The following is a 15335-nucleotide window of genomic DNA, read 5'->3' as shown; positions in this document are numbered from 1 at the left end:
AATTCAAATTTTAGAGAAGTTAGTGAATTGTGCTTGTGATATGTTATAGATAATGTTAAAGACTATGCAACCTGAAAATTTCATAATTCTACATCAATTAGGGGGCAAATGAGAGCATCCCGAATTTTTGTGGTTCATATTGCCCCGGTCTCCCCCCAGAGCTTAATTGACATCTAGTCTAAACATCATAATTTTGTAAAAACACATTTAGAGTTGACAAAAAGATAAAGATTAACAAATAAATGTCTGCTCACAATACTTTTCCAAGACAATGCTTATGTACATGGAAACTTTGAAAAAAAATCAACAGTTGTAAATTAGGCTCAACTTAATAGTAGAATTAATGACGTAAAACTCTTTCTTTCTGCTTTGTCAGTTGTTTTATTAATCATTTGTATTTGCAGTCATTGTAAAGAGTGGATTGTTATATTGCAACTAAGTTGTTATCTAAAGATATAGTATTTTCCAAGATGTCGAAAGGTCATCTAAACTTGAAGAGTGTTTTCAATAAGGAAAGAACTTTTCGTCCTAAAAAACATTTTGAACCTGGTACAACTAAATTCGATCTCCACAAGAAAGCACAGGCCAGTTTACGATCAGGTACTTTATCTATTTTATGCTTCATTTTGTTGGTCATGTTCATGTTTATGCAAAACTTATTTATGGAGAAATAATTAAGTAGGCCTACCGTATGTAGGCCTAAGCATCTGATTTAATAAATTTATGACCTCTCAGAACTACATGTATTCTGTAGCTTTAGGACTGTTTCTTTTTGCAGCCTAGTGCAGGTAGATTGCCAGGTAAATCACTTCTTGTACATGTTCTATATTGAGTAATGCACTGTAGTTTACCGGTTTGATGATAGCATAATTATATTTTTGTATGTGTTGTATAAGGTTTGGATTTGAAGGCAATTGTTGTACTTCCCCCTGGCGAGGATTTAAATGACTGGGTTGCTGTCCATGTTGTTGACTTCTTCAACAGAATTAATCTCATCTATGGAACAGTTTCAGACTTTTGTACCAAAGAGGTAAGTTTTTAACAAGAATGTAAGGTTCTTAAATTATAGATTTAGTTGGAGTTGTTTCAATTTTGACTCAAAACTCCAGGCATTGCCACAAATTTGACAATACTGATCGACTGCATTGGCCATAATCAACTTTGTGTACAACAATAACTGCCTCAGTCTAAAAAGTATATCTGGTCGGTTGCACGACCAAGTGGTCAGAATGTCTGCTGGATGCTCAAAAGGACGTCGGTTTAACATCACTCCAGAACTCCCGGCCATGTCTATACAAGACACTGTAGCGTGCCAAAATAATTGGAGCAGCTGACTAGATGACGATATGTCCTTTACTGCTTTCTGTTCTGTTGTATCTGAGATTGCAGTTTAATTTACAAAACGCACTATACCACCGTATGCTCAAAATAGCAATGAGGTTATTCCAAACTGAACCAACGTCTAAACTATGTGAAGACAAAGTGACAATGCCAAATTCGTGCTCCCCTAAAAACATAAATTATGGCAAGGTAATTAGCATAGGTTATCTCAAGGTGTTTGGAAACATTTAGCTGCTGGATTAGAGTTGGATAATAGTGTAATGTTTTGTTTTTGATGACGTGAGCACCACGGCTGGTTCACATCTTACCTTGAACTTTTTTTTTTGAATTTTATGATAAATTTTTTGCCCATATTTTTATGTTCACACTGTACCTTTTTGCAAACAATAAATGCCTCTTTTTTGACTTCTTGACTGGTTGAGACGTGGTGTAATGTAAAATGTTTAGTTATCTTAACTTTGAATATCTGAAGCTTCAACAGTACAATACTTTTGTTTTCACTGTTGGAATTTACACATTAGTGACGTCATACACTTCCGAGTTACTCATTGATCAGGTTTTGTCAATTTGTTTGTTTATTTGTTACATTGACAAGTTGAGTTAATAGGCGGTGTCATGCGGTCATTAATTTTCATTTGCAAATAGTTGAGCAATAGTTGAGCAAGCTATACAATCTTGTACTGTATTTAAAATATATTACTTTTTCCAGCTTGATGAGTCACAGCTTTGTAGATAGTAGTTTTTTTAACAAGCCCAATAGCCCATACCACAGCATGAACAATTGAACATAGGTGGTATCACATTTTAAGAGGAAGGAGTTAATGGACCAGGCTACATTCCAACTCCTGTAACTGTGGCCTCCACGAAATATACCATGGCGGCCGACCTAGCCAGCAAATTAATTCGTTTTTATATTGATTTAACATTGGCATATGCTGAATCAATGTATAAACGACTGATATGCTATTTTTTTTGTAGTTCAATTGTTTAAACCAAAATCTAGTTAGCGGGTATTTCCTTTGAATCAGGAAAACTACATAATATTACACGCTAATGCCTATTGTGTCTATAAATACTGTACTTGCGTGTGATGAAGCTATTCTTCTATCTTGTACTGTAAGATATTCTATTGACTTTCTTAACAGTAGAAATTCAATTGGCAACTTCGTCTAGTGGTCTTGGTCTTATTTAGACACTGGTGTAGTTTTATTAATATTGGTCAGTTGCGCCTTTTACCCAGACAGTAAAATCCAACGTTTTTGCATTGATTTAACATCTGCAGATGTTGAATCAATATAAAAATGACGGATTTTTGCTGTCTGGGTTGTTTGACAGACATATTTTTGAATTCTACTTACATGCCATCCCATCGTTGGTATAATGGTATAGCGCTGGAAGTTTGGATTCTTTCCGCTTCGGCTTTTGTTCTATGATTGTTGCGCTGTTATTTTATTAATGTTCATAAATTTCTGAATCACTAACTAATCAATGATAAAAGAACGCATGTAATCTGTCTCCCCCAAAATTGTGATGAATGTTTTTGTCGTAAGTCCCGGTTGTTCTTATTCTAAAATACGAAAAATACGCTCAGGGTTATTGCCGTTATGTTAAACTGTGCCAAAACATAGATTAAGTTATACGCTAATACGATTAAGTTATACGCTTATACGCTATACGTTAATTAAGTTATACTCACTCGGCAAAAAGTATATAAAAAGTACGCAAGAGGAAAACGCGATAAACAAGTACCATTTGTGAATGAATGCGAGAATTTTTTATGACGGAAATATTTTGATGTACCAATCCAGCAAGTAAATCGGCCCCTTACAGCAAATTCAGTCATTTTTACATTGATTCAACATCTGCAGACGTCGAGTCAGTGTAGAAATGACAGATTTTGCTGTCTGGGTTCGACATTCATTCAAGCATAATATCTCTGATTAAAAAAGTAGTAACAATTTGTTGACCAATGTAGTTAAGTAAATGGACTTAACAAAGCAAGAATTTAACTTTATTTTAGCTGTTATCGTTAGTTTTGTTTTAAAACGTCATTATCCCTATATTGTTGTCGGAATGGCCCGTTTCGGCGAGTCCGATTCGGCGAGTCCGATTCGACTAGTCCGATTCGGCGAGTTCCCTTTTCGGCGAGAGCCTTTTTCGGCGAGTGCCCTATTCGGCGAGTTTTTGAAATTTTTAAGAGGAAATTATCGGGTACCGTAGCCTAATTACAATTGCCGTTTTTACATCGTTTTAACGTCGCTAAACGTTGAAATTGTGCAGAAAGGAATAAAAATAAAATGTTTGAACTATTAAATTAAAATTCGTCATGTCAGTTCAGTTATTTATATTTTTGACCATCATATCAAAAACAATACACGTCAACATAGCAAAGGTAGTAAACATAGCAACATATTCAAGTTCATTTTCACAGCAACCGATTCACTGCCGCGACAATTCTCTGCAGAGGTTTCGACTTCCGAAAGCGACAGCGAGGCTGTTTGCAAGCGCATTAAGTTAAACGCACGCTGCGTCAACGTAGCAAATTATGTTGTTTTTGGGTGCATTCAACATCTGATGACATTGAATCGACGCAAAATGGTAGATTTTTGCTATGTCACAGGCAGCAAAATCAGTCATTTTTACATTGATTCAACGTCTGCAGACGTTAAATCAACGTAAAAATTACAGATTTTTTTGTCTGGGGTGGGATTGTAGCATCGCTACTCGTTCTAGTGATTATTTACTGCGAAGCTGTTGCGGTTTGCATTTAAAAATGTTTTCCTGCTGCCGATCGCTAGTTCATCTATTGTTTTATGTATCAATGCCGCATAAAAAGTTGCTCCCACGCGGAAATATGCGTGGGGGCCTGGTCCCCACGGCTTAGTCGCCTATGGTTAAAATGATTAGTTTGGATCAACAAATGTGTGACCTACACTCCTACAGCTTAGATTGAAAGGAAATTATCGGGTAGGCTACCGTAGCCTAGTTATCCCGACCAGCAAAAATTTGTTCCAAGAACCCAGTTAGCCTAACAGTTCATTTTTACATTGTAGTAACAGAATGAAAAGGCTAACCAAGTGTGTGGCCTATCGTTTTAACGTCGCTAAACGTTGAAATCGTGTAGACAAGGGTGCTTTTGCTGACTAGGATACGTTGAAACTGAGAAACATTCACAGAAGCCCTACAATACGTTGCATTTTTAAGATAATGTATTCAGACGTTGAATCAATGTACAAATGAAATGTTATGCTAAATGGGTTCTTGGAACAAAGCGTAGGGCTTCTGTGAATGTTTCTCAGTTTCAAAGTATCCTAGTCAGCAAAAGCTCCCTTTTCTACACGATTTCAACGTTTAGCGACGTTAACACGATAGGCCACACATTTGTTTAGCCTTTTCATTCTGTTACTACAATGTAAAAATGAACTGTGTTCTTGGAACAAATTTTTGCTGGTCGGGATAACTAGGCTACGGTACCCGATAACTTCCTTTCAAACCAAGCTGTAGGCCACACATTTGTTGGTCCAAACTAATCATTTTAACTATTCAAAAGTACTAACTTATAGACATAAACATGATCTTTTTTTTCTTTTTTTTTGTAACATTTTTTTGTTTTATTTTCCCTTCATATCTTAAATTTTTCTGAAAGTGTTGCGACCGTGCCAAATTTCTTTCAACTCAATAACTTACTTCGGTCACAAGCACGTTTTAACGTTCGCGTTTTGTCGCTTCTACCTTTTTCTCGACCTTTGCTATGTTGACGTGTATTGTTTTTCATATGATGGTCAGAAATAAAAACAACTAAACTGACATGAAGAATTTTAATTTAATAGTTCAAACATTTTATTTTTATTCCTTTCTGCACGATTTCAACGTTTAGCGACGTTAAAACGATGTAAAAACGGCAATTATAATTAGGCTACGGTACCCGATAATTTCCTTTCAAAAATTTCAAAAACTCGCCGAATAGGGCACTCGCCGAAAAGGGAACTCGCCGAATCGGACTAGTCGAATCGGACTCGCCGAATCGGACTCGCCGAATAGTAGCAGACCCTATTGTTGTAACTTAAAGTCCTGATAAAACTGCACTAGCCATAAGATCTGTTTACAAACTAACTAACAAGGCCTAAAAATATCTAATTTTGGATTGGTAAGTAAACAAATCAACTATTGATTGGTTACTTTCATCACAGACAAGATTGCAGAATGTTCTTATGAAAGATACTGTAGCACAAGATCTGTTTACAAACTAACTAACAAGGCCTAAAAATATCTAATTTTGGATTGGTAAGTAAACAAATCAACTATTGATTGGTTACTTTCATCACAGACAAGATTGCAGAATGTTCTTATGAAAGATACTGTAGCACAGTCGTTCCTAATCATTACGTTTCATGTTAGCACGTGCTTGATTCTGATAGATTTACCAACCGATCACATTTTGCACCTTTATCGCACTTGCAAGTGAATATTTTCAACCAGAATATTGGGCTAAAGCCAATTTAAAGCACCCCTGATGTCTTTCAACTTAAACGTCATGGCATGGATTCTCCCCAGCTTGAGGGCACAAGTCATTCACCTTTTTACATTGAATCAACGTCCAACAGTCACACCAATTGAATCAATGCAGAAAGGAATGATTTTAATTTGACCAACTGGATTGCAATTCACTTCTTCACCTGGCAACTGCCTCGGCTAGACGTTAAAGACGTCATCACTTCACAACAAACGTATACGTCATATTTGTAATTTGATTGAATAAGAACAGATTGAAACAGTAACGTAACATTGGATTACAACGTAGTTGTGTATTTGTTTCTTATGTGCCCTTTAACACTACAGTTCGTACCGTTCTTGTGGACTCGTTTCTTGTTGATCATTTTACCTCTCAAACTACTACAAACGCATAGTGGGAGAAAAGTTGGTCAGTACATACAAGTCCTTAAATGAAGAGTGTTGTTGTTTGACAAACATTTACGTCGGTTAAGTGTTGCGTCAGTTAACTTGCGAGCAAAAACATGTCAAATTCTATCCAAATTAAGTCATTGACTTGTGCAACTTGTTATTGAACAATAGCTGTTATTTTTTACTGTGATGCCAACTTATTGTGCTATACCAATTATAATAATTCATGTTTGCTGTCAATCACGTCTCAGTCTTTGTTTCATGAATTTTTAAACGTCTAGTCTCGTTTTAATAGATTAATGCTTGGATTTTGTGATGTTTAACTCGCCTCTGTATAATTGTCTTCCGTATTACGTCATGCCAAGCGATTATGAATCAGTGGATGTATATACAGGAAGTTGTGCGTTGCAAAACCAGTGCACAAGCGCGTGTCTTACTGTATCTGACGTTGCATGAAAGGTAGGAAAAAGTATACAGGGTTGAAATGGTATCGAAATGGCATCTCACTGCAATAGAGTCAACAACTTCTGATGACCATTTTGTGTCACGCCACGTTTTCAACATTTCAGTGTTACCCTTCGAATCGAAGACGGTTCAACACCCCTAAGTTGCGTTTCACGCTTTATTTCAGCAAACATAAGTTATCAACAACACTTAAGATGCAACTTAGCTGCGTTTGTTGATTCCACATAATGCGATGCCTAGAATCACACTACTTTGCAGAGTGCACAGGCCGCACTTCCTGATCCTGATGGAGCCACTGAAGCTTTTTCATTTAACATGCCAGTATTTTAAACACTTATAAAAAGTTAAAAATGCCAGATATAAAAGAGGTGATTCTTTTTCCACTTTTAGTTGTTTAAAAGAGTTTGTCTTTTGTCCCAACCTCAAGACCGTGGAATTTTTTCTCATATTATCATTTTTGCTTCTCTCTTTGTAGAAATATGTTAGAAACGTAGACGTGTAGCTTCCCACAACTTTGCGTTTTCATAAAAATTCTTAGAAACTAGATTAACCACCAAATGAATACTGGTGATTTCAATATCGATGTTTATGGGATAAACGCTGTGTTTGTTTTTTCAAATCTTAGCTCTTGAGTTTGACTACTTAATCACTGTGCAATATTTGTTCACTTTCAGACATGCCCCATTATGTCCGGTGGACCGAAATACGAATACCGCTGGCAAGACAATGACAAATACAAAAAGCCGACCATATTATCTGCTTCTGACTACATCAGCGAGTTAATGCAGTGGATTGAACAGTTGGTCAACGATGAATCGATTTTTCCGACCAAAGTTGGTATGTTCTGAGAAATATCTGTGGAGAGATAGAAAAATTTGAAATTATGCGAACATTCGTCTTCATGTCACTCATAGTAGATATTTTAGGCAGTTTGATGTATTTTTTGCATCATACAAATACGATCACTTGTATTTATAACTAAAAAGACAAGATGTCTTTCCTTGACGTAATTTCTAACTTTAGCTCTGAAAATTTAGATGTTTCAGTAGAACATGCAAGAAAGGTAGTTTTGTGACGTCAAAAGCACCGAAATTGTCAATTATAAACTATTTTTAATTTCGAAATTCTTTCATGTAGTGATTGACTGTTTTCTTAAACAACACTTCAACTTCTAATGGTAGTAAAAACAGAGAGAGACTGTTCACCAGGCATTTTATAATAAAAGTAATTTGCGTTCTTCTGGTGACTATTTACTAGGTTACCTCCTGATGTTAAAGATGATAACTAGCTTTTGTATTTCCGACGTTTCGTCAGTCAGCACGACTGACTTTATCAAGGTGGCTAAAACAGGTTAACACAACCTGTTCAGCAACGCAACTTCAACTTCCTTATTCTTTTACGGAATATTGGATAAGAATTGTTTTACAGTATGGTTGATACACAGGTGCCAGTCACTTGCAAATTACACAGGTGATTGGTGAAATCCTTCCCGTGATGCACTGAGCGTATTTGTGCCAACGTAACGATATGCGAAGCAACTTCCTCTAGTCACAGAGTTCCAGCGGCTTTTGTTGGTGTTTTGAATATTATTATTGAATTTATTAAAATCTTTCTCTGCTGCACAACGCATCACGTCATTGTTTTGCTTCCCGCCAATAATTAATCACCACGTTTCCACTTATTTTAATTATTTTTAATTGAAAAGTTCTGTCTAACTATGTAAATATGTTTTGGCGTCTCCAGCCCCTCACAATTTCATTTCTGCTTATTCAAAAAATTTTGTTAGTTGTAAGTTGGGTCATTATTTTCCTTGTAAATTTAAGGGCTATTAAAAACATCTAATAAGTCTTCAATTTGTTTGCAAATCTTCCAGGAACTCCATTTCCCAAATCCTTTCAGGCCAGTTGCAAGAAGATCCTCACTCGGCTTCACAGAGTCTTTGTCCACGTCTACATCCACCACTTCGACAGAGTTCACGTAAGAGCAAATTCAAAGAAATCATGAGTTTTTGTACATTTTTGATAATTGGTCCTAAGCCAACATCCATTCCTTGGTTGCAAGAAGTATAGTTGCGAACTACTAAGCTTTTATTTTTCTACATTTTGGTTTTGACGTTGTGTGGATATTCACTGACGGAGAACAAGTTTAAAAAATAAGAGTTGACACGTTTACTTTGTTGCAACCATGATCACCTGGAGTTTTACAACTTCATTCATCACAAATATGCTTTTCTTGAACGGACGAATACAAGTAATCTACTTGAATAAAGAAAGGCCAACTCGAAGATTTATCTTTAAGTGGTAAAATACTCGGAAAACGGCCTAGAGGAGCTCAAAGATTTCCCTTTCTACATAATTTTTAACCATACAACAAACACCTTATTAAGCTTTGGCAAGGCACACGAGATCGATTCAACTGAAACATCATTGTTCATCGAGAGCTGAATCAGCTATGATACCGACAGAGAGACTGAGAGAGGAGAATTGAATAAGCGTTATTTGGATAAATTGTGTTATCGTCGTGTGCAGCGCCCAGGAGCATTGTACTGTAGATGTGGCGCTATACAAGTGTTGTTATTACCATAAGCAGCTTGACCTTTGGTCCCTCACAATGTCTTTGTATGTAGGTTTTTACTCATTGTGCAGAAGAGTATGTAAGCTTTTCATAATGCTGAACATTCAATTCTTGAAATGATCGCGCTTTTGTCGCACTTGATGTTACGCGTATCTTTATTGTTTTACATTCTATCAGCTGCATTTACATGCAGCATATTGATAAGAGCACTTGATTTTTCTCTATTTTACTTCTGTCGACTTGACTGAGCCGACATGGCGACTGTCTGCAGCTGATGGAGTATTTTAATGGTAGACAGACACCTTAAAGACACGACAATTTTTTCTATAAACCAGCTGACTGCAGTCCTTGTGGCTCTTTTATCACTCAGAGCATTGCTTCTTGCTTTGAACTTTGTTTCGTAATTAAAGAGAGAAAAAAGTAATGGCAGCAGTGGGAATCGAACCCATGTCATCAAAATTCCAAAAGACCAAACCATTATGACAGTCTGCGTACACCGAATTGCTCGTTTAATTTACTTCAGATCAGAAAGTTTTGAGAAAGACCCTCACAGCATCACGTGGTTACTGTGGCGGCCTGCAGATTATAAATACGCCGACTTCTTAGTTGTTTTCTCCATAGCCAGCAAAACTGGCCTGCTTTACATCGGTTCAACGTTCAGCGATGTTGGAGGAATATCAAAACGGCAGCTTTTACTGGCGCTTGTATGTGTTGGGAATTAATGCCATATGCAATGCATTAGCGTGGTTGATCCCAGACAGCAAAGCAATCATTTTTTACTTTGATTCAACGTCTGCATCCGTGATACTAATGTAAAGAATGACTGATTTGCTGTCTGGTATAGGCCTACATTTAGATGACGGGTTTTGTGTTACATCTAAATTCTAATTAAGATAGCTGGCAGTTATGTCCGTAATGTTTCTCTTTTAAACACAGAGCATGGGAGCAGAAGCTCACATCAATGCCTGCTACAAGCATTTCTTCTACTTCGTCAAATCTTTCAACCTTGTTGATAAGAGAGAGCTCGAGCCACTGGTAGGTGTAAAGCTGTTTTATCCTTGCTGAGATTCGTCTCCACGTCAAGCGCTAAACAAGATATTTAGACTTCGAGGACTCTATTCAGTAGAATCCAGCGAGAAAAATCCCTGCTGTGAACTGCCGCTATTTTTAACACCACTTCAACCTATCCGAATTGGTGTAGCCGTGTGTGCTGCCAGAAATACGGTGACCCGCCAATGACGTCATCGATTCGAGGATGACTTCTTTCAGCAGTTTTCATCGCTGTTGTTTACGTTGGCTTGGTTGAACAGGGCTTATTAAATTGATGAAGTACTCTATCTGTTAACGAATAAATAATTTACATAAATTTTACTGAATGTTCAACGCCGGATATTGTGACATAGTAGTTGACATTATGAAAACTGTGCGTCATTATAGATAATTTCTATCGTGAACAAATGTGTTTTTTGCACAGTATTGCGATTTCATAACGTAAGATAGTTTTGTTTGGTAAGGGAAGTTGACATTGACAACTTGTCTCATTTAAGTTTTAATCACAAAAAATGCTACATCATTTTCTGTAGATTATTGATTGCTTTAGGCGACGTGTGTAATGATGTATCGTTTACACTTGATTACAATTAAAACTTCAGAAATTGGGCACTTTGGCAAATTTGCAACATATGTGGTTTGTGAGCTTTTCTAACCACACTTTCAGATTAGATGTTGAATTTTGTGTTTTGTTTATGGCCCAAATATCTTATCCCAGATCCTAACTCCCAAATTCAAGCATTTCCTATTTTGACAATGTTGTTTTTCGTTTCCTGCTCAGAACAAAATAAAAGTGTCTCGATTTCGAAACAAGTTCTTTTTTAAGAAACCAAAACCAAGAAAGTGGTTTCTTTTTTAAAATACCGTTGTAGGTTACCGGCTTATTTAAATTTGGTCCGCTTGTAATTGTTACATTCATTCGAGAAATACGAAAACCGGCTTTACCGAAATCCAAAGCTTATGCTCTAACGTATTTTCTCAAAATTAGGTGAAAAGCGTTGCATTGAAAGCTTTTTTGATGTACATTCGATGATATCACTTTGTCTTTTTTTTCTGGTGTAGTTGTTGATTAACTCTTTTGCTACAAACTGTTGGTGCGCACCGTATTTGAGCGCATGACAACTGGTGGTACTATGGGCTATTGATTTTATTCTTTTTTTAATCACTTTTCGAAATAGCAAAGAAACAACATGTAGTCGAGTATAAGAGAGTCACTCGATGTATTTAAATGGAACTGGATATTGTCTTATGATATACCAATAACTAAATCGAATAAAATTCTAACTATCGTTGCTTGCAACTGCTGTGCAGGAAAATTTTAACCAAAGTCATCAATGCGCACGGTAGCGGCAAAAGTCCTCTTTTTGATTTATAAGCCTATCCGCATAATCGAATGGCGTAATAGACGAGCGTAATAATAATAAGCTACGACTGCTGTGTCTTTGTGTTAAATGCCCTTTTCGTGTGTTTTCCTATTACCTACCTATTGTTTGCGAATTGCTTCACTATACCAATGACATCTTGCGCATGACTAGCTTCATTGTTGTATTCCGTTCACGAGAAATTCATCTTTTCCTTGCAGAAAGAGATGCAAGCCACCATATGTTCCTAGACCGAATCCACAGTACTGCGTATGCTTCTCGTTGGTAGATTACTTCAGCGCGCCCTTTGATTGAACATTCTCTGAGACATTTATGGAACTACTGCGGTCCAGCATCTGCTTCCAGATGGTCTTCATTGTGACATCAAACCAGAGCATCCAAAGGCATGGTGATTTGAGATATCAGCTCTGTGGTTTCGTTTTATTTTACGACGAAACTTGACGCGAGAATGGTTGAATTGTCATCATTACGTAATATTGAAAAAGCGTTCATGTGAAAATATGGCAACAAAGAACAACTGCGTTTTTGTGTCAATTATATTTTTGCACTAAAAATACACATAGTCATAACGATCCTGCACTGACGCGTCAACTGGCGCAGAAAGCATTCGGGTTTGTTGTTACTAAGAACAGCGCCAGTCGGCTAATCAGTCATTTTTGCATTGGTTTAACACCTGTCAATGTGGAACCAAAATAAAAAAAGGACTGATTTGCTAGCTGATGCTTGTAATCGTCGATTATGATACAAAGCACCTGATCCTGAACCACCTACAACTTCACGTGCTTAGGTCAGTCCGGTTGGCTCTTGCGTTTGTCGAATGGAGAATCAACATCATGTCAGGCCATTCAATTGTGCTCGAATGTCTCCTTCATTTTGTTTGTCGTGTCTGATCACAAATTTTTCGTCATTTATAATTATATGATATTATGGTGATAAGCTGAAGTAAGAATACTATAACTTTTGACTGGTGATTTTTGTTCGTTTAGTTTATTGTTCGTTATGCTTGTTTACGCTGGATCGACACGACTAGTTTCGTTTCGTAATCACCAGGCAATCACTGTACAACTCATGTTCATCTTCGGCTTTGTTGCTTTATTGTTATTTAGCTTGACTCGCTTACGCGAGGCATCACGACCTTATGCTACTCTCTGCTGCTGCAACACTGCTACAACACATTGCTGCAACACATTAGTTTTTAAGACTGTGGAGAAGCATTATTTAGACATTGAAACGATGTAAATATGGCGCCGGCTGGGTTGTGCAATGTCATGAGACGCATCAGTGCGGTCTACCACATCGTAGCCTCCATACGGTGACACTCCACCTGTAAATAGTTTTATTGTCGATTGTAACATTTTTGCCGTCTCCAAATGATCATGTTTATCCGTCAAACCGAAATGGCGAAGTAGACAAACTATATTTTTTTATGTCAAAAAATTGCTTCGTGGAAAGCGTACTGTGATTTGAAAACACGAATCGCTTTCACACCAGCCAATCTCAAAAGCAGCTGTTTGCAATCGATAAATTTGCGTTTTGTGAGAGCAACGCGACACACGATTGCTTCGCTCTTTTACTACGTCATTTTTAAACCTGTTCCCTGCGACTCGGTTCTTGCTTTGTATGATGACGTTATTGACGTCATGCACTCAGCTTAAGAAAGCGCCATCGTTTGCATATTTCTTGGTATTGCGGAATTTGAAGATTTTTTCGATATCCGAACGCTCAAATATTTCTTTGTACTAGTTTAAAAGAAAAACAATGTTTTTATGTTTTTTTTTTTTAATTTTTGGTGAATCTTGGACAACCTCACGGTAGGATAGGTGTTGTTCTACTGCCACTAGCAATGTTGTGATGCAAGCCATATTTGTTCCATCATGGCCACCTGGAGATGCGGCCTGATTTGTTACATTTGGCAGATTTTGATTACATCTACTGCTAGTGTTTGTCTGACATTTTTTGAAATGTTTTTACTTTTTGCGGTTTCCTAATGACATTAAACTTTTTTGTTGCTTTGGGGAAGCAGTAGCAAATGAGAAAAAGTAAGTTGAAAAACGCTAAATCAGACTGTTATTGAAAAATTAACAGTCTGACTAAAATCTTCGAAATCAAAATTTCTTTGTTTTTTAACATGTGAGAATGTTAAAACCTATTGTGTCATCTGGGGAAAAGAGTAAAGAAAGCGTAAAAATCTAATTTTTAGAAAAATTTATTTAAACGTTCGCCCAAAGTTAGAAAAACCTGGAAATTTCTGCAAAATGTGACAAATCAGGCCATATCTTTAGGAGGCCATGGTTCCATTAAGTGACACCGGAATGATATTTCGCTTAATTATTTCGATTTTTGCGTGCACGCTTTACTTAAGCAAGACAACCGATTTACTTTGTTACTCAATAGATTTGTTTAGTGTCAAAAAGATGCGTTTCGTTAAGTTTGTCGTGTTTCATGGTTTGAAATTTACCACGTTTGGGGTTCGCGGTTTTTCATCAAGATGCGTTGCAAACACAGTTGCTGTCATCATAATGTTCTGCCTAACTTTTATATCTTCCCAACTAGAAAATCAGCCTTTTTACATTGATTGAACCATGACTGATTCGCTCGCTCTTTTGGGCTCCCTTGTACTGTATTACATTTCATAAATTTTTTGTTGTTTCAATTTAATTACGAGACAACACACTCTATTTAATTTTATCACTTCACCTGCCCAATCATGTTTTTAAAATTAGTTCTTTTTCGTTTTATTTTGTCATACATGCTGCTGTGTTCTTGCTATGCGCTATGTTCTCACCTATTATGTCACTGGCTGACGATGATTGGTCAATACAATGTTCTTGCACTCCATGCTGAGCTTTATCTTATCAACAAGGTCAACACTGCAGCTACGTTATTTTGACGTAGCACAGTTTATCTAATCCAACAAAAATAATTCTAATTACATTGATTCGACGTATGAAGATGGTAGGTAAATCCTTACGTCTAGTGTGAAAAGAACTAACTTTGTTGACTGGGAAGTAGGCTACTAGCCTTGCATATTTTCATACATAAAGTAGGATTGCTTTTCAGTATGTGGTTTTAAATTGTTTGCATGTCGGCTTCAGTTCCACCTCAAGGCAATGGGATGAATAATTTTGGATTTGCATCAAAACTCCAAGACTTTCGTCATCTATACTCGTCGAAATAACTCCAGTACCAGGTGTAATCACATTTACAGCAGTCACTTTTTTATTGTCACTGGAAGTTTAATTTGAAGTGACCTGTTTTAGCTGCTTTAGAATTTCTTTTTCCATTAAATGTTTTCATATTCAGCGTGGATCGCTCTCCAACAAGTTAGGCAGCGCGTGCCAAGTTATTACATAAAAACAAGCAAGTCTAAGAAAACAATTCCAAAATACGCAAGTCAATAGAAGATGGTGGCTTTCCGCTGAATTACAAACGATCTCTAAAAAAGGTCCCCACCACTAACATGCGTGATATTTACCGATGTGAACTGTTGTAAAGGAATTCTCACAAATAAAGGAATTACTCACTGTCAGTGTAGGATTTCTCTTCGCCATACCTTGTCATTACAATTTTTCGTTTCAAAAAACCTTTAAATTTTTCCAAACCGTGCTGGCATATGCTTCT

General features: G+C 36.8%; 1 protein-coding gene across 1 annotated transcript; it reads left to right on the top strand.

Annotated features, from left to right (window-relative positions):
- Positions 1–422: 422 nt before the first annotated feature.
- On the top strand, positions 423–15021 carry LOC145781963 (MOB kinase activator 3A-like). Its single transcript, XM_082593680.1, has 6 exons — positions 423–600; positions 897–1030; positions 7383–7545; positions 8582–8685; positions 10219–10317; positions 11915–15021. The coding sequence occupies exons 1-6, from the start codon at positions 471–473 to the stop codon at positions 11942–11944; spliced, it is 660 nt and encodes a 219-aa protein (XP_082449806.1). The 5' UTR covers positions 423–470; the 3' UTR covers positions 11945–15021.
- The last annotated feature ends 314 nt before the right edge of the window (positions 15022–15335 follow it).

The sequence above is a fragment of the Aplidium turbinatum genome, chromosome 1 (genome assembly GCF_918807975.1).
Source record: "Aplidium turbinatum chromosome 1, kaAplTurb1.1, whole genome shotgun sequence".
In the NCBI taxonomy this organism is placed as follows: Eukaryota; Metazoa; Chordata; class Ascidiacea; order Aplousobranchia; family Polyclinidae; genus Aplidium; species Aplidium turbinatum.
This window is presented reverse-complemented; position numbering and strand designations above follow the sequence as displayed.

Bases quoted from the DNA above. Each gene is read 5' to 3' on its own strand.
- LOC145781963 (XM_082593680.1), top strand. From the start codon at position 471: ATGTCGAAAGGTCATCTAAACTTGAAGAGTGTTTTCAATAAGGAAAGA. The intron at 601-896 runs GTACTTTATCTA...GTGTTGTATAAG, and splicing joins ACAGGCCAGTTTACGATCAG to GTTTGGATTTGAAGGCAATT. The intron at 1,031-7,382 runs GTAAGTTTTTAA...GTTCACTTTCAG, and splicing joins CAGACTTTTGTACCAAAGAG to ACATGCCCCATTATGTCCGG.